Genomic DNA, 24,953 nt, shown 5'->3' on the forward strand with positions numbered 1-24,953 from the left:
TTGACTGGAATTGTTATAGCTCTAGCTCGTTAGAGGGGTCAGTTTTTGTTCAAAGCGTGCAGGAAGGTTTTTTGACTCAGTATGTAGACAGGCCAACTAGAGGTGAGGCTATATTGGATCTGGTGCTGGGAAATGAGCCAGACCAGGTGCTAGACTTGGAAGTTGGTGTGCATTTTGGTGATAGTGACCACAATTCGGTTACGTTCACCTTAGTGATGGAAAGGGATAGGCATGAACCTCGGGCCAGTGGTTTTAGCTGGGGGAAGGGTAATTATGAGGCTATTAGGAGAGAATTAGGAAACATAGGTTGGACTAGGAGATTACAGGGACTGGGAACGTCCGACATGTGGAGTTTTTTCAAGGAGCAGCTACTGCGAGTCTGTGATAGGTATGTCCCTGTCAGGCAAGGAGGAATTGGTAGGGCTAGGGAACCGTGGTGCACCAAAAAAGTTTCTTTGTTGGTTAAAAAGAAAAAGGAGGCTTATGTTCGGATGAGACGTGAGCACTCGGGTAGTGCACTAGAAAGCTTTAGATTGGCTAAGAGGGAGTTGAAGAGCGAGCTTAGAAGGGCTAAAAGGGGACATGAGAAGACTTTGGCGGATAGGGTTAAAGAGAATCCTAAGGCGTTCTATAGGTATGTCAAGAACAGAAGGTTGGTTAGGGCAAGTTTAGGGCCAGTTATAGATGGCAGAGGGAAGTTATGTGTGGAACCGGAGGAGATTGGTGAAGCATTGAACCAATATTTCTCTTCGGTGTTCACGCAAGGGGACATGAATATAGCTGAGGAGGACACTGGGTTGCAAGGGAGTAGAATAGACAGTATTACAGTTGATAAGGAGGATGTGCAGGATATTCTGGAGGGTCTGAAAATAGATAAATCCCCTGGTCCGGATGGGATTTATCCAAGGATTCTCTGGGAGGCAAGAGAAGTGATTGCAGAGCCTCTGGCTCTGATCTTCAGGTCGTCGTTGGCCTCTGGTATAGTACCAGAAGATTGGAGGTTAGCGAATGTTGTCCCATTGTTTAAGAAGGGGAACAGAGACTTCCCCGGGAATTATAGACCGGTGAGTCTCACTTCTGTTGTCGGCAAGATGTTGGAAAAAATTATAAGGGATAGGATTTATAGTTATTTGGAGAGTAATGAATTGATAGGTGATAGTCAGCATGGTTTTGTGGCAGGTAGGTCGTGCCTTACTAACCTTATTGAGTTTTTTGAGAAAGTGACCAAGGAGGTGGATGGGGGCAAGGCAGTGGACGTGGTATATATGGATTTTAGTAAGGCGTTTGATAAGGTTCACCATGGTAGGCTTCTGCAGAAAATGCAGATGTATGGGATTGGGGGTGATCTAGGAAATTGGATCAGGAATTGGCTAGCGGATAGGAAACAGAGGGTGGTGGTTGATAGTAAATATTCATCATGGAGTGCGGTTACAAGTGGTGTACCTCAGGGATCTGTTTTGGGGCCACTGCTGTTTGTAATATTTATTAATGATCTGGATGAGGGTATAGTTGGGTGGATTAGCAAATTTGCTGATGACACCAAAGTCGGTGGTGTGGTAGACAGTGAGGAAGGGTGTCGTAGTTTGCAGGAAGACTTAGACAGGTTGCAAAGTTGGGCCGAGAGGTGGCGGATGGAGTTTAATGCGGAGAAGTGTGAGGTAATTCACTTTGGTAGGAATAACAGATGTGTTGAGTATAGGGCTAACGGGAGGACTTTGAATAGTGTGGAGGAGCAGAGGGATCTAGGTGTATGTGTGCATAGATCCCTGAAAGTTGGGAATCAAGTAGATAAGGTTGTTAAGAAGGCATATGGTGTCTTGGCGTTTATTGGTAGGGGGATTGAATTTAGGAGTCGTAGCGTTATGTTGCAACTGTACACAACTCTGGTGCGGCCGCACTTGGAGTACTGTGTGCAGTTCTGGTCCCCACATTACAGGAAGGATGTGGAGGCTTTGGAGAGGGTGCAGAGGAGGTTTACCAGGATGTTGCCTGGTATGGAGGGGAGATCCTATGAGGAGAGGCTGAGGGATTTGGGATTGTTTTCGCTGGAAAGGCGGCGGCTAAGAGGGGATCTTATTGAAACATATAAGATGATTAGAGGTTTAGATAGGGTGGATAGTGATAGCCTTTTTCCTCTGATGAAGAAATCCAGCACGAGGGGGCATGGCTTTAAATTGAGGGGGGGTAGTTATAGAACCGATGTCAGGGGTAGGTTCTTTACCCAGAGGGTGGTGAGGGATTGGAATGCCCTGCCAGCATCAGTAGTAAATGCGCCTAGTTTGGGGGCGTTTAAGAGATCCGTAGATAGGTTCATGGACGAAAAGAAATTGGTTTAGGTTGGAGGGTCACAGTTTTTTTTTAACTGGTCGGTGCAACATCGTGGGCCGAAGGGCCTGTTCTGCGCTGTAATGTTCTATGTTCTATGTTCTATGTTCTATGTTCTATGTTCTGGGCAGAGGGATCTGGGTGTGTGTGTTCTGGGCAGAGGGATCTGGGTGTCTGTGTTCTGGGCAGAGGGATCTGGGTGCCTGTGTTCTGGGCAGAGGGATCTGGGTGTCTGTGTTCTGGGCAGAGGGATCTGGGTGTCTGTGTTCTGGGGAGAGGGATCTGGGTGCCTGTGTTCTGGGCAGAGGGATCTGGGTGTCGGTGTTCTGGGGAGAGGGATCTGGGTGTCGGTGTTCTGGGCAGAGGGATCTGGGTGTCTGTGTTCTGGGGAGAGGGATCTGGGTGCCTGTGTTCTGGGCAGAGGGATCTGGGTGCCTGTGTTCTGGGGAGAGGGATCTGGGTGTCGGTGTTCTGGGCAGAGGGATCTGGGTGTGTGTGTTCTGGGGAGAGGGATCTGGGTGTCGGTGTTCTGGGCAGAGGGATCTGGGTGCCTGTGTTCGGGGCAGAGGGATCTGGGTGCCTGTGTCTCTGGGCAGAGGGATATGGGTGTCTGCGCTCTGGGCAGAGGGATCTGGGTGCCTGTGTTCTGGGCAGAAGGATCTGGGTGTCTGTGTTCTGGGCAGAGGGATCTGGGTGTGTGTGTTCTGGGCAGAGGGATCTGGGTGCCTGTGTTCTGGGCAGAGGGATCTGGGTGCCTGTGTTCTGGGGAGAGGGATCTGGGTGTCGGTGTTCTGGGCAGAGGGATCTGGGTGTCTGTGTTCTGGGGAGAGGGATCTGGGTGTCGATGTTCTGGGCAGAGGGATCTGGGTGTCTGCGCTCTGGGCAGAGGGATCTGGGTGTCTGTGTTCTGGGCAGAGGGATCTGGGTGTGTGTGTTCTGGGCAGAGGGATCTGGGTGTCTGTGTTCTGGGCAGAGGGATCTGGGTGCCTGAGTTCTGGGCAGAGGGATCTGGGTGCTTGTGTTCTGGGCAGAGGGATCTGGGAGTCTGTGTTCTGGGCAGAGGGATCTGGGTGTCAGTGTTCTGGGGAGAGGGATCTGGGTGTCTGTGTTCTGGGCAGAGGGATATGGGTGTCTGCGCTCTGGGCAGAGGGATCTGGGTGTCTGTGTTCTGGGCAGAGGGATATGGGTGTCTGTGTTCTGGGCAGAGAGATCTGGGTGTCTGTGTTCTGGGCAGAGGGATATGGGTGTGTGTGTTCTGGGGAGAGGGATCTGGGTGCCTGTGTTCTGGGCAGAGGGATCTGGGTGTCTGTGTTCTGGGCAGAGGGATCTGGGTGTCTGTGTTCTGGGCAGAGGGATCTGGGTGTGTGTGTTCTGGGCAGAGGGATCTGGGTGCCTGTGTTCTGGGCAGAGGGATATGGGTGTCTGCGCTCTGGGCAGAGGGATCTGGGTGTCAGTGTTCTGGGGAGAGGGATCTGGGTGTCTGTGTTCTGGGCAGAGGGATATGGGTGTCTGCGCTCTGGGCAGAGGGATCTGGGTGTCTGTGTTCTGGGCAGAGGGATATGGGTGTCTGTGTTCTGGGCAGAGAGATCTGGGTGTCTGTGTTCTGGGCAGAGGGATATGGGTGTGTGTGTTCTGGGGAGAGGGATCTGGGTGCCTGTGTTCTGGGCAGAGGGATCTGGGTGTCTGTGTTCTGGGCAGAGGGATCTGGGTGTCTGTGTTCTGGGCAGAGGGATCTGGGTGTCTGTGTTCTGGGCAGAGGGATCTGGGTGTCTGTGTTCTGGGCAGAGGGATCTGAATGTCTGTGTTCTGGGCAGAGGGATCTGGGTGTCTGTGTTCTGGGCAGAGGGATCTGGGTGTCTGTGTTCTGGGCAGAGGGATCTGGGTGTCTGTGTTCTGGGCAGAGGGATCTGGGTGTGTGTGTTCTGGGCAGAGGGATCTGGGTGTCTGTGTTCTGGGCAGAGGGATCTGGGTGTCTGTGTTCTGGGGAGAGGGATCTGGGTGTCTGTGTTCTGGGCAGAGGGATATGGGTGTGTGTGTTCTGGCGAGAGGGATCTGGGTGCCTGTGTTCTGGGCAGAGGGATCTGGGTGTCTGTGTTCTGGGCAGAGGGATCTGGGTGTCTGTGTTCTGGGCAGAGGGATCTGGGTGTCTGTGTTCTGGGCAGAGGGATCTGGGTGCCTGGGTTCTGGGCAGAGGGATCTGGGTGTGTGTGTCCTGGGCAGAGGGATCTGGGTGTCTGTGTTCTGGGCAGAGGGATCTGGGTGTCTGTGTTCTGGGCAGAGGGATCTGGGTGTGTGTGTTCTGGGCAGAGGGATCTGGGTGCCTGGGATCTGGGCAGAGGGATCTGGGTGTGTGTGTTCTGGGCAGAGGGATCTGGGTGTCTCTGGGCAGAGGGATCTGGGTGTGTGTGTTCTGGGCAGAGGGATCTGGGTGTCTGTGTTCTGGGCAGAGGGATATGGGTGTCTGCGCTCTGGGCAGAGGGATCTGGGTGTCTGTTTGGGGCAGAGGGATCTGGGTGTCGGTGTTCTGGGCAGAGGGATCTGGGTGTGTGTGTTCGGGGCAGAGGGATCTGGGTGTCGGTGTTCTGGGCAGAGGGATCTGGGTGTGTGTGTTCTGGGCAGAGGGATCTGGGTGTGTGTGTTCTGGGCAGAGGGATCTGGGTGTGTGTGTTCAGGGCAGAGGGATCTGGGTGTGTGTGTTCTGGGCAGAGGGATCTGGGCAGAGGGATCTGGGTGTGTGTGTTCTGGGCAGAGGGATCTGGGTGTCTGTGTTCAGGGCAGAGGGATCTGGGTGTCTGTGTTCAGGGCAGAGGGATCTGGGTGTGTGTGTTCGGGGCAGAGGGATCTGGGTGTCTGTGTTCTGGGCAGAGGGATCTGGGTGTGTGTGTTCTGGGCAGAGGGATCTGGGTGTGTGTGTTCTGGGCAGAGGGATCTGGGTGCCTGTGTTTGGGGCAGAGGGATCTGGGTGTCTGTGTTCTGGGCAGAGGTATCTGGATGTCTCTGGGCAGAGGGATCTGGGTGTCTGTGTTCCGGGCAGAGGGATCTGGGTGTCTGTGTTCTGGGCAGAGGGATCTGGATGTCTCTGGGCAGAAGGATCTGGGTGTCTGTGTTCCGGGCAGAGGGATCTGGGTGTCTGTGTTCTGGGCAGAGGGATCTGGGTGTCTGTGTTCTGGGCAGAGGGATCTGGGTGCCTGTGTTCAGGGCAGAGGGATCTGGGTGTGTGTGTTCTGGGCAGAGGGATCTGGGTGTCTGTTCTGGGCAGAAGTATCTGGGTGTCTGTGTTCTGGGCAGAGGGATCTGGGTGTGTGTGTTCGGGGCAGAGGGATCTGGGTGTGTGTGTTCGGGGCAGAGGGATCTGGGTGTGTGTGTTCTGGGCAGAGGGATCTGGGTGTCTGTGTTTGGGGCAGAGGGATCTGGGTGTCTGTGTTCTGGGCAGAGGGATCTGGGTGTCGATATGCGGGTGCAGCGGGTGATATAAAAGGCCAATGGGATGTGGGTATTTATTACAGAGGGACTGGAGTATAAGAGTAGGGAAGTGTTGCTGCAATTGTATCGGGTGTTGGTGAGACCACATCTGGAGGATTGTGTCCAGTTTTGGTCTCCTTATTTGAGGGAGGATGTGGTGGCATTGGAGGGAGTTCAGAGGGGGTTCCCCAGATTGATTCCGGGGATGAAAGGTTGACGTATGAGGAGAGATTAAACAGTTTGGGTTTGTACTCGCTGGGGTTTAGAAGGATGGGAGAGGGTCTGATCGAGGGATATAACATTTTAAAAGGGATTGATAAAGTAAATGTAGACCCAATGTTTCCCCTTGTGGGACAATCTGGAACAAGAGGTCACAGGGTATAGGCTGAGAGGCGGTAGATTTAACACTGAGATGAGGAGGAACTACTTCTCACAGAGGGGGTGAATTTGTGGAACTCGCTGCCCCATCGCGCGGTGGAGTCTGAATCATTGAATGGTTTCAGGAAGGAGATGGATATATTTCTAATACAAAAAGGGATAAGAGGATATGGGGAACAGGTGGGGAGGTGGATTTGAGACCAGGGAGAGATCAGCCATGATCTGATTGAGTGGCGGAGCAGGCTCGAAGGATTGAATTGCCAACTTCTGCTTTTAATTCCTATATCTCAGGCCGCTGTTCTCTGTTGACACACCTTCGGTCACAGATTTGTGACTTTTTCCTGGGTTCACGAATGCTTACTGTCTCATCCTCAGGACTTAGGCCTCGCTTTTTTTGCTTCCATCCGTCCACCCCATTTTCCCAATCGATAGCTTTGGATTCTTACCCTCGCTCTTGGATATTGAGCCAATGTTTGTACTTTCCTGAGGCCTTTCCTGCTTTCCCGATTATAGTGGCTTCCCTCCACTCGCTTGACCCTCCGGCTATGACCTGTCCTGGTCCCCCCATGCCGACACTATAGTTAAGAAAGCTCCACCAACCCCTCTACTTTCTCAGAAGACTAAGGAAATTTGGCATGTCAGCTACGACTACAGATGCAGCATAGGAAGCATTCTTTCTGGTTGTATCACAGCTTGGTATGGGCTCCTGCTCTGCCCAAGGCCGCAAGAAACTACAAAAGGTTGTGAATGAAGCCCAATCCTTCACACAAACCAGCCTCCCATCCATTGACTCTGTCGACACTTCCCGCTCGGGGGTACACTTCGAAAAGGTGATCAGGTCTACAAGAAAAGAGAGGGCCTAAAAGAGTGGAAAGGGCCCGGGAAAGTGACAGGGATGGATAGTAAGATAGTTATACAACAACACGGTAACCAGACAGTGTGAACCACTCTTCGAGAGCAGGGGGACTTGGGTATGAATTTGGAGCATCTGAGCAAGATGCAGAAGTGTAGGAGGCACCTTGTACCTCAGCTGCACATAGCCTGAGTTATTATGATGATCAGACAGCTATAGACCAGAGGGAATCTGATGATCAACAAAGTACCAGTGAAGCAGGGGATGAAGCTACTTCTTCAAAGGTTCAGCGACCCAAAGTAGGCGCAGTGGTATCATACATACCCAAAAGGTCAAGCGAGTGGAGGGAGGTCACTATGATCGGGAAAGCAGGAAAGGCCTCAGGAAAGTACAAACACTGGCTCAATATCCAAGAGCGAGGGTAAGAATCCAAAGCTATCGATTGGGAAAATGGGGTGGACGGATGGAAGCAAAAAAAGCGAGGTCTAATTCCTGAGGATGAGACAGTAAGCATTCGTGAACCCAGGAAAAAGTCACAAATCTGTGACCGAAGGTGTGTCAACAGAGAACAGCGGCCTGAGGGTAGCAGCCCTGACAGGAACAGACACGATAGTGGAGGCTGGAGCTTTACGAGGAAGGCGAGGAATCAAACCAAAGATAGGAATAGGAGTAGAAGCCCCCATGACAGGGAAGCATTGATAGCTGCAAACAAAATGGAGCTCATGGAAGAAAGAGGCCAAACAAAGGGAGCTGGACAGTTGGAAGGGGTTTGGGGTGGACACCAAGGTACCAGATGAAGGGCAAACGGCTTTGTCTCATAGGTGGGTCGGCACAGAGAAAGTTTTACAAGATGGAGCGTATAAAGCTAAAGCGTGGGTATGAGGAACATTTGGATGGGAGAGACATTAGGGTTGATTCACCCACAGCAGGAAAAGTGACAAGCGAAATTTGTTTCACTGTCCGAGTATCTAATAATTGAGAAGATAAGTGGATAGATATCAAAGCAGCATTTCTACAGGGCAAAACATTTCAGAGAAGTTTTTTGAAGCTCTGAAAGAGGCAGTTAATACACAGGGACAGCTGTGGAAACTGAACAAATGCATGTCCGGATTGAGTGACGCTGGAGGGTGCGGTATTTCTCTGTACCATCCGTATTGCTGAAAACTGGCAGTGTCCAGTTAAAAGCAAATCCAGCAATGTTTCACTGGAAATCTGAAGGAAAACTGGCTGAAGTTTTTGTGATGCACGGTGATGACGAGGGAAGGCGATGGCCCAGTGGTATTATCGCTAGACTGTTAATCCAGAAACTCAGCGAATGTTCCGGGGACCCGGGTTCGAATCCCGCCACGGCAGGCGGTGGAATTAAATTCAATAAAAAATATCTGGAATTAAGAATCTACTGATGACCATAAAACCATTGTCGGAAAAACCCATCTGGGTCACTAATGTCCTTTCGGGAAGGAAATCTGCCGTCCTTACCCGGTCTTGCCTACATGTGACTCCAGAGCCACAGCAATGTGGTTGATTCTCAATTGCCCTCCAAGGGCGACTAGGGATGGGCAATAAATACTGACCAGCCAACGACGCCCATGTCCCACAAATGAAATATAATATTTCCCACAGGGGTGGCACAGGAGAGTTTGGAAAGGGTCATTGAGAGGCTGAAGACGGAATTTAAAGTCGGGAGTCAAGCAGCCGGTGCTTTTCGATATCTCAGTCTCGATTGCGACACAGCCAATCTGTGATAATGATGAATCAACAGGGATATCTAAACAGCACTGATCCTAATCTCATAACCAGACACAGGCCGATTGGAAAAGAGGAACCGGCCAACAGAAGAGAAACTGAATTGTTGAGTATGATGGGATAGTTAAATTGGCTATGCACACAGACAAGATCGGATGGGAGCTATAATGTTCTCGCGCTAAGTAACATGTTGATTCAGTCCGAGAGATCTTGCAGGCAAATAAAACTTGGCAACATCAGGATCGATGATTCCAATTGAGTGTTATGTGGACAATCAGTCTTTAGAACATAGAACAGTACAGCACAGAACAGGCCCTTCGGCCCACGATGTTGTGCCGAGCTTTATCTGAAACCAAGATCAAGCTATCCCACTCCCTATCATCCTGGTGTGCTCCATGTGCCTATCCAATAACCGCTTCAATGTTCCTAAAGTGTCTGACTCCACTATCATTGCAGGCAGTCCATTCCACACCCCAACCACTCTCTGCGTAAAGAACCTACCTCTGATATCCTTCCTATATCTCCCACCATGAACCCTATAGTTATGCCCCCTAGTAATCGCTCCATCCACCCGAGGAAATAGTCTTTGAACGTTCACTCTATCTATCCCCTTCATCATTTTATAAACCTCTATTAAGTCTCCCCTCAACCTCCTCCGCTCCAGAGAGAACAGCCCTAGCTCCCTCAACCTTTCCTCATAAGACCTACCCTCCAAACCAGGCAGCATCCTGGTAAATCTCCTCTGCACTCTTTCCAGTGCTTCCACATCCTTCTTATAGTGAGGTGACCAGAACTGCACACAATATTCCAAATGTGGTCTCACCAAGGTCCTGTACAGTTGCAGCATAACCCCACGGCTCTTAAACTCCAACCCCCTGTTAATAAAAGCTAACACACTATAGGCCTTCTTCACAGCTCTATCCACTTGAGTGGCAACCTTCAGAGATCTGTGCATATGGACCCCAAGATCTCTCTGTTCCTCCACAGTCTTCAGAACCCTACCTTTGACCCTGTAATCCACATTTAAATTAGTCCTACCAAAATGAATCACCTCACATTTATCAGGGTTAAACACCATCTGCCATTTTTCAGCCCAGCTTTGCATCCTATCTATGTCTCTTTGCAGCCTACAACAGCCCTCCACCTCATCCACTACTCCACCAATCTTGGTGTCATCAGCAAATTTACTGATCCACCCTTCAGCCCCCTCCTCTAAGTCATTAATAAAAATCACAAAGAGCAGAGGACCAAGCACTGATCCCTGCGGCACTCCGCTAGCAACCTGCCTCCAATCCGAAAATTTTCCATCCACCACCACCCTCTGTCTTCGATCAGATAGCCAGTTACCTATCCAATTGGCCAACTTTCCCTCTATCCCACACCTCCTCACTTTCATCATAAGCCGACCATGGGGGACCTTATCAAACGCCTTACTAAAATCCATGTATATGACATCAACTGCCCGACCTTCATCAACACACTTAGTTACCTCCTCAAAAAACTCTATCCAATTTGTGAGGCTTTATGGGACAAGGTTCACTCCACAGAAAAGCGACTGAGGATTGATTTGGTCCGCGTGAAACAGACGCTGGAAAACAAGGAAGTTTGAAAACTGAACTGGGTTGCTGCAAATCTCCAGCTACCCGACGGCAGGGGTGCAGGTACTGGAACGTTATGAACAATACTGAAGGATGGTTCCCTCAAATTAATTTGAAAGGAAAGGGGAATCTATATAATGTAACCAATGGTAACATGATGTGGTGGTCAGATGACCTGGTCTAAACAGAAAGCAGATGGGGATTATGGGGAGCTGGTGCAGTCCAGTTGATAGTTACTCTTACCGAAATGTCATGGACAGATGTATCTGCGGCAGGCAAGCTGGTGAGGGTGAGGTCAGGTTTGTTGGGAGACTTAATAGAGGTTTATAAAATGATGAAGGGGATAGATAGAGTGAACGTTCAAAGACTATTTCCTCGGGTGGATGGAGCTATTACAAGGGGGCATAACTGTAGGGCTCATGGTGGGAGATATAAGAAGGATATCAGAGGTAGGTTCTTTACGCAGAGAGTAGTTGGGGTGTGGAATGGACTGCCTGCAGTGATAGTGGAGTCAGACACTTTAGGAACATTGAAGCGGTTATTGGATAGGCACATGGAGCACACCAGGATGATAGGGAGTGGGATAGCTTGATCTTGGTTTCAGATAAAGCTCGGCACAACATCGTGGGCCGAAGGGCCTGTTCTGTGCTGTACTGTTCTATGTTCTATGTTTCCTCTTGGTGGTTCCCTCACCACCTGCCCCAGACCCAGTCTAGCAGTGATGTCCTTTAGGACCCAGCCAGTTCAGTCTCATGGAGTCATAGAGGTTTACAGCATGGAAACAGGCCCTTCGGCCCAACCTGTCCATGCCGCCCTTTTTTTTTAAAACCCCTAAGCTAATCCCAAATGCCCGCATTTGGCCCATATCCCTCTATACCCATCTTACCCATGTAACAGTCTAAATCCTTTTTAAAAGACAAAATTGTACCCGCATCTACTCCTACATCTGGCAGCTTGTTCCAGACACTCACCACCCTCTGTGTGAAAAAATTGCCCCTCTGGACACTTCTGTATCTCTCCCCTCTCACCTTAAACCTATGCCCTCTAGTTTTAGACTCCCCTACCTTTGGGAAAAGATATTGACTATCGAGCTGATCTGTGCCCCTCATTATTTTATAGTCAGTCTGTGGTGATTCTACCGAGCCTCTCAGTGAGAGACATTGAAATCCCCCACCCAGAATACATGCTGCGTCCTTGCCACCCTCAGTGCTTCCTTCTGTACTATAGGGATTCCATGAAAATGTTCCAGCCAATCTCTTCCACAGCCTGAGCAACTCCTGGACATCCTTCCTAAAGTGTGAGGCCCAAAAATGAACACAATTTCTTGAAACAGTATGTAGATAGTCCAACTAGGGAAGGGGCTATACTGGATCTGGTATTGGGGAATGCGCCAAGTCAGATGGTCAATGTTTCAGTAGGGGAGCAGTTCGGGAACAGTGACCACAATTCAATAAGCTTTAAGGTACTGGCGGATAAAGATAAGTGTAGTCCTCAAGTTAAGGTGCTAAATTGGGGGAAGGCTAATTACAACAATATTAGGCAGGAACTGAAGAATGTAGATTGGGGGCAGATGTTTGAGGGCAAATCAACATCTGGCATGTGGGAGGCTTTCAAGTGTAAGTTGATAGGGATTCAGGACCGGCACATTCCTGGAAGGATGAAGGATAAGTACGGTAAGTTTTGGGAACCTTGGATAAGGAGAGATATTGTGAGCCTAGTCAAAGAGAAAAAGGAAGCATTTGTCAAAGCTAGGAGGCTGGGAACACACGAAGCAAGTGTGGAATACAAGGAAAGTAGAAAGAAACTTAAGCAAGGCGTAAGGAGGGCTAAAAGAGGTCATGAAAAAGCACTGGCCAGGAGGATTAAGGAAAATCCCAAGGCTTTTTACACATATGTAAAGAGCAAGAGGGTAGCCAGGGAGAGGGTTGGCCCACTCAAGGACAGGGGAGGGGAATCTATGCGTGGAGCCCGAGGAAATGGGCGAGGTATTAAATGAGTATTTTGCGTCAGTATTCACCAAAGAGAAGGACTTGGTGGATGATGAGTCTGGGAAAGGCTGTGTGGATAGATTGAGTCATGTTGAGATCAAAAAGGAGGAGGTATTGGGGTTCTTGAGAAACATTTAGATAGACAAGTCCCCAGGGCCTGATGGGATATACCCCAGAATACTGAGAGAGGCAAGGGAGGAAATTGCTGGGGCCTTGAGAGAAATCTTTGTATCCTCACTGGCTGCAGGGGAGGTCCCAGAGGATTGGAGAATAGCCAATGTTGTTCCTTTGTTTAAGAAGGGTAGCAAGAATAATCCAGGTAATTACAGGCCGGTGAGCCTTACATCAGTGGGAGGGAAATTATTGGAGAGGATTCTTCAAGACAGGATTTATTCCCACTTAGAAATAAGTGGACGTATTAGTGAGAGGCAACATGGTTTTGTGAAGGGGAGGTCGTGTCTCACGAACTTGATCGAGTTTTTTGAGGAAGTGACGAAGATGATTGATGAGGGTAGGGCAGTGGATGTTGTCTTCATGGACTTCAGTAAGGCCTTTGACAAGGTCTCTCATGGCAGACTGGTGCAGAAGGTGAAGTCGCATGAGATCAGAGGTGAGCTGGCAAGATGGATACAAAACTGGCTCGGTCAAAGAAGACAGAGGGTAGCAGTGGAAGGGCGCATTTCTGAATGGAGGGCTGTGACAAGTGGTGTTCCTCAGGGATCAGTGCTGGGACCTGAGGGGGGGAAAATGTAACTGGTTTGATTCGTAAGTTTGCGGACGACACAAAGGTTGGTGGATTTGCGGATAGCGATGAGGACCATCAGAGGATACAGCAGGATATAGATCAGTTGGAGACTTGGGCGGAGAGTTGGCTGATGGAGTTTAATTCGGACAAATGTGAGGTAATGCATTTTGGAAGGTCTAACACAGATAGGAAATATACAGTAAATGGCAGAACCCTTAAGAGTATTGATAGGCAGAGGGATCTGGGTGTACAGGTACACAGGTCACTGGAATTGGCAATGCAGGTGGAGAAGGTAGTCAAGAAGGCATAAGGCATGCTTGGTTTCATTGGCCGGGGCATTGAGTTTAAAAATTGGCAAGTCATGTTGACGCTTTACCGAACCTTAGTTAGGCCGCACTTGGAATATAGTGTTCAATTCTGGTCGCCACACTATCAGAAGGATGTGGAGGCTTTGGAGAGGGTACAGAAAAGATTTACCAGAATGTTGCCTGGTGTGGAGGGCATTAGCTATGAGGAGAGGTTGGAGAAACTTGGTTTGTTCTCACTGGAACGACGGAGGTTGAGGTGAGACCTGACAGAAGTCTACAAGATTATGAGAGGCATGGACAGAGTGGATAGTCAGAAGCTTTTTCCCAGGGTGGAAGAGTCGATTACTAGGGGGCACAGGTTTAAGGTGCGAGGGGCAAGGTTTAAAGGAGATGTACGATGCAGATTTTTTACACAGAGGGTGGTGGGTGCCTGGAACTCGTTGCCGGGGGAGGTAGTGGAAGCGGATACGGTCGTGACTTTTAAGGGGCGTCTCGACAAGGACATGAATAGGATGGGAATAGAGGGATATGGTCCCCGGAAGGGTGGGGGGTTTTAGTTCAGTCGGGCAGCATGGTTGGTGCAGGCTTGGAGGGCCGAAGGGCCTGTTCCTGTGCTGTAATATTCTTTGTTCTTAGTACTCTAGCCTGGATTTCATCCGTGTGTTATAAAGATTTAAATCGAGTATAACATGAAACTTCAATAATCTACACAAGGTTCAAATATTTGTTCTGGCTGAAGGTTTCCGGGAGATTTTGTCAACTCGGTGTGACTTGACAGGAGCTGGGCTTTAGATCAGGAAGAGTCTGTGGCAGGTCACTCACACTGATGTAGACAGGATAAGAGACCTCCCCAGGCTGGGGAGGTTTTGTTGCCACGTCAATCACAATCTGAGATGTTAATGGGCAGGAGGCGTAGATCTCGCTGAGCAGTTCCACAAGCTCCTGGACCTCAGGGACAAGGTTGATGAGCTCCATAACAGAACCTCGAGCACCCGCTCTGAAAACAGATTGTGAAAGTTAACAATCACTTCGTATCGACCCACAACTCAAACACCAACCACGTCCAGGGGAGGAAACACATTTAGATTTCTGTCAACATTTACCAATGAAAACCGACATGGAAGAAAAGTATTCAGAAAATCAATGAAAGATACCGACCTATCAACAAGATTGTAGAACAGGAAATTCAGCGAGAGAGTGAGATATAACACCGAGAGAGTGAGATATAACACCGAGAGAGCGAGATATAACACCGAGAGAGCGAGATATAACACCGAGAGAGTGAGATATAACACCGAGAGAGCGAGATATAACACCGAGAGAGCGAGATATAACACCGAGAGAGGGAGATATAACACCGAGAGAGGGAGATATAACACCGAGAGAGCGAGATATAACACCGAGAGAGCGAGATATAACACCGAGAGAGCGAGATATAACACCGAGAGAGGGAGATATAACACCGAGAGAGGGAGATATAACACCGAGAGAGCGAGATATAACACCGAGAGAGGGAGATATAACACCGAGAGAGGGAGATATAACACCGAGAGAGCGAGATATAACACCGAGAGAATGAGATATAACACCGAGAGATCGAGATATAACACCGAGAGAGTGAGATATAACACCGAGAGAGTGAGATATAACACCGAGAGAGTGAGATATAACACTGAGTGAGTGAGATATAACACCGAGAGAGTGAGATATAACACCGAGAGACCGGGATATAACACCGAGAGAGTGAGATATAACACCGAGAGAGTGAGATATAACACCGAGAGAGCGAGATATAACACTGAGTGAGTGAGATATAACACCGAGAGAGGGAGATATAACACCGAGAGAGTGAGATATAACACCGAGAGAGTGAGATATAACACCGAGAGAGTGAGATATAACACCGAGAGAGTGAGATATAACACCGAGAGACCGGGATATAACACCGAGAGAGTGAGATATAACACCGAGAGAGCGAGATATAACACCGAGAGAGTGAGATATAACACCGAGAGAGTGAGATATAACACTGAGAGAGGGAGATATAACACCGAGAGAGTGAGATATAACACCGAGAGATCGAGATATAACACCGAGAGAGTGAGATATAACACCGAGAGAGTGAGATATAACACCGAGAGAGTGAGATATAACACCGAGAGAGGGAGATATAACACCGAGAGAGTGAGATATAACACCGAGAGATCGAGATATAACACCGAGAGAGTGAGATATAACACCGAGAGAGTGAGATATAACACCGAGAGAGTGAGATATAACATCGAGAGAGGGAGATATAACACCGAGAGAGTGAGATATAACACCGAGAGAGTGAGATATAACACCGAGAGACCGGGATATAACACCGAGAGAGTGAGATATAACACCGAGAGAGCGAGATATAACACCGAGAGAGCGAGATATAACACCGAGAGAGTGAGATATAACACCGAGAGAGGGAGATATAACATCGAGAGAGTGAGATATAACACCGAGAGAGTGAGATATAACACCGAGAGAGCGAGATATAACACCGAGACAGTGAGATATAACACCGAGAGCGTGAGATATAACACCGAGAGAGCGAGATATAACACCGAGAGAGGGAGATATAACACCGAGAGAGGGAGATATAACACCGAGAGAGTGAGATATAACACCGAGAGAGCGAGATAGAACACCGAGAGAGGGAGATATAACACCGAGAGAGCGAGATATAACACCGAGAGAGGGAGATATAACACCGAGAGAGCGAGATATAACACCGAGAGAGCGGGATATAACACCGAGAGAGTGAGATATAACACCGAGAGAGCAAGATATAACACCGACAGAGTGAGATATAACACCGAGAGAGCAAGATATAACACCGAGAGAGCGAGATATAACACCGAGAGAGGGAGATATAACACCGAGAGAGCAAGATATAACACCGACAGAGTGAGATATAACACCGAGAGAGCAAGATATAACACCGAGAGAGTGAGATATAACACCGAGAGAGGGAGATATAACACCGAGAGAGTGAGATATAACACCGAGAGAGTGAGATATAACACCGAGAGAGGGAGATATAACACCGAGAGAGCAAGATATAACACCGACAGAGTGAGATATAACACCGAGAGAGTGAGATATAACACCGAGAGAGTGAGATATAACACCGAGAGAGTGAGATATAACACCGAGAGAGGGAGATATAACATCGAGAGAGTGAGATATAACACCGAGAGAGTGAGATATAACACCGAGAGAGCGAGATATAACACCGAGAGAGGGAGATATAACATCGAGAGAGTGAGATATAACACCGAGAGAGTGAGATATAACACCGAGGGAGCGAGATATAACACCGAGAGAGTGAGATATAACACCGAGAGCGTGAGATATAACACCGAGAGAGCGAGATATAACACCGAGAGAGCAAGATATAACACCGAGAGAGTGAGATATAACACCGAGAGAGGGAGATATAACACCGAGAGAGGGAGATATAACACCGAGAGAGTGAGATATAACACCGAGAGAGCGAGATATAACACCGAGAGAGGGAGATATAACACCGAGAGAGCGAGATATAACACCGAGAGAGGGAGATATAACACCGAGAGAGCGAGATATAACACCGAGAGAGGGAGATATAACACCGAGAGAGCGAGATATAACACCGAGAGAGTGAGATATAACACCGAGAGAGGGAGATATAACACCGAGAGAGTGAGATATAACACCGAGAGAGCGAGATATAACACCGAGAGAGGGAGATATAACACCGAGACAGTGAGATATAACACCGAGAGAGTGAGATATAACACCGAGACAGTGAGATATAACACCGAGAGAGCGAGATATAACATCGAGAGAGGGAGATATAACATCGAGAGAGTGAGATATAACACCGAGAGAGTGAGATATAACACCGAGAGAGTGAGATATAACATCGAGAGAGTGAGATATAACACCGAGACAGTGAGATATAACACCGAGAGAGCGAGATATAACATCGAGAGAGGGAGATATAACACCGAGAGAGTGAGATATAACACCGAGAGAGTGAGATATAACACCGAGAGAGTGAGATATAACACCGAGAGAGTGAGATATAACATCGAGAGAGTGAGATATAACACCGAGACAGTGAGATATAACACCGAGAGAGCGAGATATAACATCGAGAGAGGGAGATATAACACCGAGAGAGTGAGATATAACACCGAGAGAGTGAGATATAACACAGAGAGAGGGAGATATAACACAGAGAGAGGGAGATATAACACCGAGAGAGTGAGATATAACACCGAGAGAGTGAGATATAACATCGAGAGAGGGAGATATAACACAGAGAGAGGGAGATATAACACCGAGAGAGTGAGATATAACACCGAGACAGTGAGATATAACACCGAGAGAGTGAGATATAACACCGAGAGAGCGAGATATAACACCGAGAGAGTGAGATATAACACCGAGAGAGCGAGATATAACACCGAGAGAGGGAGATGTAACACCGAGAGAGTGAGATATAACACCGAGAGAGCGAGATATAACACCGAGAGAGCGGGATATAACACCGAGAGAGTGAGATATAACACCGAGAGAGTGAGATATAACACCGAGAGAGGGAGATATAACACCGAGAGAGTGAGATATAACACCGAGAGAGGGAGATATAACACCGAGAGAGGGAGATATAACACCGAGAGAGGGAGATATAACACCGAGAGAGCGTGATATAACACCGAGAGAGTGAGATATAACACCGAGAGAGCGAGATATAACACCGAGAGAGTGAGATATAACACCGAGAGAGTGAGATATAACACCGAGAGAGTGAGATATAACACCGAGAGAGTGAGATATAACACCGAGAGAGCGAGATATAACACCGAGAGAGTGAGATATAACACCGAGAGAGTGAGATATAACACCGAGACAGTGAGATATAACACCGAGAGAGTGAGATATAACACCGAGAGAGCGAGATATAACACCGAGAGAGTGAGATATAACACCGAGAGAGCGGGATATAACACTGAGAGACCGGGATATAACACCGAGAGAGGGAGATATAACACCGAGAGAGTGAGATATAACACCGAGAGAGGGAGATATAACACCGAGAGAGCGAGATATAACACCGAGAGAGTGAGATATAACACCGAGAGAGTGAGATATAACACCGAGAGAGGGAGATATAACACCGAGAGAGTGAGATATAACACCGAGAGAGGGAGATATAACACCGAGAGAGTGAGATATAACACCGAGAGAGTGAGATATAACACCGAGAGAGTGAGATATAACACCGAGAGAGTGAGATATAACACCGAGAGAGGGAGATATAACACCGAGACAGTGAGATATAACACCGAGAGCGTGAGATATAACACCGAGAGAGCGAGATATAACACCGAGAGAGGGAGATATAACACCGAGAGAGCGAGATATAACACCGAGAGAGCGAGATATAACACCGAGAGAGCGGGATATAACACCGAGAGAGTGAGATATAACACCGAGAGAGTGAGATATAACACCGAGAGAGCGAGATATAACACCGAGAGAGCGAGATATAACACCGAGAGAGCGAGATATAACACCGAGAGAGGGAGATATAACACCGAGAGAGCGAGATATAACACCGAGAGAGTGAGATATAACACCGAGAGAGCGAGATATAACACCGAGAGAGCGAGATATAACACCGAGAGAGCGAGATATAACACCGAGAGAGCGAGATATAACACCAAGAGAGCGAGATATAACACCGAGAGAGCGGGATATAACACCGAGAGAGTGAGATATAACACCGAGAGAGTGAGATATAACACCGAGAGAGCGAGATATAACACCGAGAGAGCGAGATATAACACCGAGAGAGCGAGATATAACACCGAGAGAGCGAGATATAACACCGAGAGAGCGAGATATAACACCGAGAGAGCGAGATATAACACCGAGAGAGTGAGATATAACACCGAGAGAGTGAGATATAACACCGAGAGAGCGAGATATAACACCGAGAGAGCGAGATATAACACCGAGAGAGTGAGATATAACACCGAGAGAGCGAGATATAACACCGAGAGAGCGAGATATAACACCAAGAGAGTGAGATATAACACCGAGAGAGCGAGATATAACACCGAGAGAGCGAGATATAACACGGAGAGAGGGAGATATAACACAGAGAGAGGGAGATATAACACCGAGAGAGTGAGATATAACACCGAGAGAGTGAGATATAACACCGAGAGAGTGAGATATAACACCGAGAGAGTGAGATATAACACCGAGAGAGTGAGATATAACACCGAGAGAGTGAGATATAACACCGAGAGAGTGAGATATAACACAGAGAGAGGGAGATATAACACCGAGAGAGGGAGATATAACACCGAGAGAGCGAGATATAACACCGAGAGAGCGAGATATAACACCGAGAGAGCGGGATATAACATCGAGAGCGGGAGATATATCACAGAGAGAGGGAGATATAACACCGAGAGATCGAGATATAACACCGAGAGACCGGGATATAACACCGAGAGAGGTGGATATAACACCGAGAGAGCGAGATATAACACCGAGAGAGGGAGATGTAACACCGAGAGAGGGAGATATAACACCGAGAGAGGGAGATATAACACCGAGAGAGGGAGATATAACACCGAGAGAGCGAGATATAACACCGAGAGACCGGGATATAACACCGAGAGAGCGAGATATAACACCGAGAGAGCGGGATATAACATCGAGAGAGCGAGATATAACACCGAGAGAGCGGGATATAACATCGAGAGAGCGAGATATAACACCGAGAGAGCGAGATATAACACCGAGACAGTGAGATATATCACAGAGAGAGGGAGATATAACACCGAGAGATCGAGATATAACACCGAGAGAGGGAGATATAATACCGAGAGAGTGAGATATAACACCGAGAGAGGGAGATATAACACCGAGAGAGTGAGATATAACACCGAGAGAGTGAGATATAACACCGAGAGAGTGAGATATAACACCGAGAGAGTGAGATATAACACCGAGAGAGGGAGATATAACACCGAGAGAGTGAGATATAACACCGAGAGACCGGGATATAACACCGAGAGAGGGAGATATAACACCGAGAGAGTGAGATATAACACCGAGAGAGGTGGATATAACACCGAGAGAGCGAGATATAACACCGAGAGAGGGAGATGTAACACCGAGAGAGGGAGATATAACACCGAGAGAGGGAGATATAACACCGAGAGACCGGGATATAACACCGAGAGAGCGAGATATAACACTGAGAGACCGGGATATAACACCGAGAGAGTGAGATATAACACTGAGAGACCGGGATATAACACCGAGAGAGCGAGATATAACACCGAGAGAGGGAGATATAACACCGAGAGAGTGAGATATAACACCGAGAGAGGGAGATGTAACACCGAGAGAGGGAGATATAACACCGAGAGAGCGAGATATAACACCGAGAGAGGGAGATGTAACACCGAGAGAGGGAGATATAACACCGAGAGAGGGAGATATAACACCGAGAGAGGGAGATATAACACCGAGAGAGGGAGATATAACACCGAGAGAGGGAGATATAACACCGAGAGAGGGAGATATAACACCGAGAGAGGGAGATATAACACCGAGAGAGGGAGATATAACACCGAGAGAGGGAGATATAACACCGAGAGAGGGAGATATAACACCGAGAGAGGGAGATATAACACCGAGAGAGGGAGATGTAACACCGAGAGAGGGAGATATAACACTGAGAGACCGGGATATAACACCGAGAGAGCGAGATATAACACTGAGAGACCGGGATATAACACCGAGAGAGTGAGATATAACACTGAGAGACCGGGATATAACACCGAGAGAGCGAGATATAACACCGAGAGAGGGAGATGTAACACCGAGAGAGGGAGATATAACACCGAGAGAGGGAGATATAACACCGAGAGAGGGAGATATATCACAGAGAGAGGGAGATATAACACCGAGAGATCGAGATATAACACCGAGAGAGGGAGATATAACACCGAGAGAGGGAGATATAATACCGAGAGAGTGAGATATAACACCGAGAGAGGGAGATATAACACCGAGAGAGTGAGATATAACACCGAGAGAGTGAGATATAACACCGAGAGAGTGAGATATAACACCGAGAGAGTGAGATATAACACCGAGAGAGTGAGATATAACACCGAGAGAGTGAGATATAACACCGAGACAGTGAGATATAACACCGAGAGAGGGAGATATAACACCGAGAGAGTGAGATATAACACCGAGAGAGTGAGATATAACACCGAGAGAGTGAGATATAACACCGAGAGAGTGAGATATAACACCGAGAGAGTGAGATATAACACCGAGAGACCGGGATATAACACCGAGAGAGGGAGATATAACACCGAGAGAGTGAGATATAACACCGAGACAGTGAGATATAACACCGAGAGAGCGAGATATAACACCGAGAGAGCGGGATATAACACTGAGAGACCGGGATATAACACCGAGAGAGCGAGATATAACACCGAGAGAGGGAGATGTAACACCGAGAGAGGGAGATATAACACCGAGAGCGCGAGATATAACACCGAGAGAGCGAGATATAACACCGAGAGACCGGGATATAACACCGAGAGAGCGAGATATAACACCGAGAGATCGAGATATAACACCGAGAGAGTGAGATATAACACCGAGAGAGCGAGATATAACACCGAGAGACCGGGATATAACACCGAGAGAGGTGGATATAACACCGAGAGAGCGAGATATAACACCGAGAGAGTGAGATATAACACCGAGAGAGCGAGATATCACACCGAGAGAGCGAGATATAACACCGAGAGACCGGGATATAACACCGAGAGAGGTGGATATAACACCGAGAGAGGGAGATATAACACCGAGAGAGTGAGATATAACACCGAGAGAGCGAGATATCACACCGAGAGAGTGAGATATAACACCGAGAGAGCGAGATATAACACCGAGAGAGTGAGATATAACACCGAGAGACCGGGATATAACACCGAGAGAGTGAGATATAACACTGAGCGAGTGAGATATAACACCGAGAGAGTGAGTTATAACACCGAGAGAGTGAGATATAACACCGAGAGAGTGAGTTATAACACCGAGTGTGGGTGAGTTGGGGGATGTGGGGGGTTTGTGGATGTTCTCAAGGTGCGGGGGATTTGGGGGTGCTGGGAGATTGGGTGGATCCGGGGGGTTTGGAGGATGCGGGAGGTTTGGCCCTGTGGGTGGGTTTGAGAGGTGCGGGGGGTTTGGGGGAAGCGGTGGGATTTGAGGGGTGTGGGGGGGTTGGGGGTGCTGGAGGGTTTGCGGGGTGCAGGGTGTTTGGAGAGGTGCGGTGGTTGGGGAATGCAGGGGGTTTGGGTGGGTGCGGGAGTTTGGAGGGTGTGGGGCGTTTGAAGGGTCCAGGGGGTTTGGAGAGGTGCGGTTGTTGGGGGGGTGACGGGTTTGAGGCATTCAAGGTGTTTGGGGGGTGCAGGGGGTTTGAGGGGTGCTGGAGGTTTGGGGGCTTGGAGGGTTTGGGGGGCGTGGGGGTTTGGAGGGCGTCGGAGGTTTGGGGTGTGCGGGGGCTTTGGGGGTGCAGGGGCTTTGGGGGTGTGAGAGGGTTTTGGGGTGCAGGTAGGTTTGGGGTGTGGGACGGTTTGGGGGTGCTGGAGGGTTTGGGGTGTGGGACGGTTTGGGGGTGTGGGGGGGTTTGGGGTGTGGGACGGTTTGGGGGTGTGGGGGGTTTTGGGGTGTGGGACGGTTTGGGGGTGCTGGAGGGTTTGGGGTGTGGGACGGTTTGGGGGTGTGGGGGGGTTTCGGAGTGCAGGAGGATTTGGAGGTGCGGGGCTTCGGGGGTGCGGGGCGTTTGGGGGATGCAGAGGGTTTGGGGGATGCGGGGGTTTTAGAGGGTGTGTGGGGTTTGGGGGTGCGGGTGGTTTGTGGGTGCAGGGAGTTTGGGGGTGCGGGGAGTTTGGAGGGTGTGGGGGGTTTGGGGGTGCGAGGAGTTTGTGATGTGCGGGGGGTTTGGGGGTTTGGGGGATGCGGGGGGTTTGGGGGTTGCGGGGGGTTTGGGGGTTGCGGGGGGTTTGGGGGTGTGGAGGGTTTGGGGGTTGCGGGTGGGTGCGGGGGGTGAGTGGGTGGGGGGGTTTGGGGATGTGGAGGGTTTGAGCTTGCAGGGGTTTTGGTGGTGTGGGGAATTTTGGAGTGCGGGTGTTTGGGGGGTGCGGGGTGTTTGGGAGTGTGGGGGGTTTGAGGATGTGGAGGGTTTGGTGGTGGGGGGGGTTTGGGGGTGCAGGTGGTTTGAGGGGTGCGGGGATTTTGGGGGTGCGGGAGGTTTGGGGTGCGGGGGGTCTGGGGGTGCAGGAGTGTTTGGGGGTGCGGGAGGGTTTGGGGGTGCAGGGATTTGGAGGATGCAGGGGGTTTGGGGGTGCGGGAGGTTTGGGGGTGCAAGAGGGTTTGGGGGTGCGGGAGGTTTGGGGTGCGGGGGGTGCAGGGGGTTTGGGGGTGCGGGGCGTTTGGGGGTGCGGGGCGTTTGGGGGTGCAGGGGGTTTGGCGGTGCAGGGGGTTTGGGGTTGCGGTGCATTTGGGAGTGCAGGGGTTTGGGGGTGCGGGTGGTTTGAGGTTGCGGGGGGTTTGGGGGTGCAGGGGGTTTGGTGGTGTGGGGTGTTTGAGGGTTGCGGGGGGGTTGCAGGGTGCGGGAGGGTTTGGGGTTGCGGGGGGTTTGGGGGTGCAGGGGGTTTGGGGGTGCGGGGGTTTTGGGGGTGCCGAACGTCTGGGGGTGTGGGGGGTTTGAGGGGTGCAGGAGGGTTTAGGGGGTGTGGGGGGTTTGGGGATGCGGGGGTGTGGGGGTTGGGGGGTGCGGGGGGTTTGGGGGTGCAGGGGGTTTGGGGGTGCGGGGGTTTTGGGGGTGCGAAACGTCTGGGGGTGTGGGGGGTTTGAGGGGTGCAGGAGGGTTTAGGGGGTGTGGGGGGTTTGGGGATGCGGGGGATTGGGGGTGTGGGGGTTGGGGGGTGCGGGGGGTTTGAGGGGTGCGGGGGGTTTGAGGGGTGCGGGGGGTTTGAGGGGTGCGGGGGGTTTGAGGGGTGCAGTGGGTGCGGTGGGTTTGGGGGTGCGGGAGGTTTGGGGGTGCAGGAGGTTTGGGGGTGCGGGAGGTCTGGGGGGTTTGGGGGTCGCTGGGGGTTTGAGGGTTGCGGGGGGGTTTGAGGGGTGCGGTGGGTTTGGGGGTGTGGGAGGTTTGGGGGTTGCAGGGGGTTTGGGGGCTCCGGGGGGCTTGAGGGGTGCAGGGGGTTTGAGGGGTGCGGTGGGTTTGGGGGTGTGGGGTGTTTCGGGGTGCAGGGCTTTGGGGGCTTCGGGGTTTGGGAGATGTGGGGGGTTGAGGTTGCGGGGGGTTTGGGGGTGCAGGGGGTTTGGTGGTGTGGGGTGTGGAGGATTTGGGGATGCGGGGGTTTGGGGGTTGCGGGAGGATTTGGGGGTTGCGGGCGGTTTGGGGGGTGCGGG

General features: G+C 50.0%; 1 protein-coding gene across 2 annotated transcripts in view; it reads right to left on the reverse strand.

Moving 5' to 3' along the window:
* The window catches only part of LOC144485956 (alanine aminotransferase 2-like), a 72,784-nt gene that overhangs the window by 21,683 nt on the left and 26,148 nt on the right, over nt 1-24,953 (reverse strand). For both annotated transcript variants that reach the window (XM_078204027.1, XM_078204028.1), the window contains one exon: nt 14,226-14,400. In XM_078204027.1, coding sequence (XP_078060153.1) covers nt 14,226-14,400 — 175 coding nt within the window. The remainder of the gene's footprint in view (nt 1-14,225; nt 14,401-24,953) is intronic.

Source organism: Mustelus asterias, unplaced genomic scaffold (genome assembly GCF_964213995.1).
Source record: "Mustelus asterias unplaced genomic scaffold, sMusAst1.hap1.1 HAP1_SCAFFOLD_253, whole genome shotgun sequence".
NCBI lineage: Eukaryota > Metazoa > Chordata > Chondrichthyes > Carcharhiniformes > Triakidae > Mustelus > Mustelus asterias.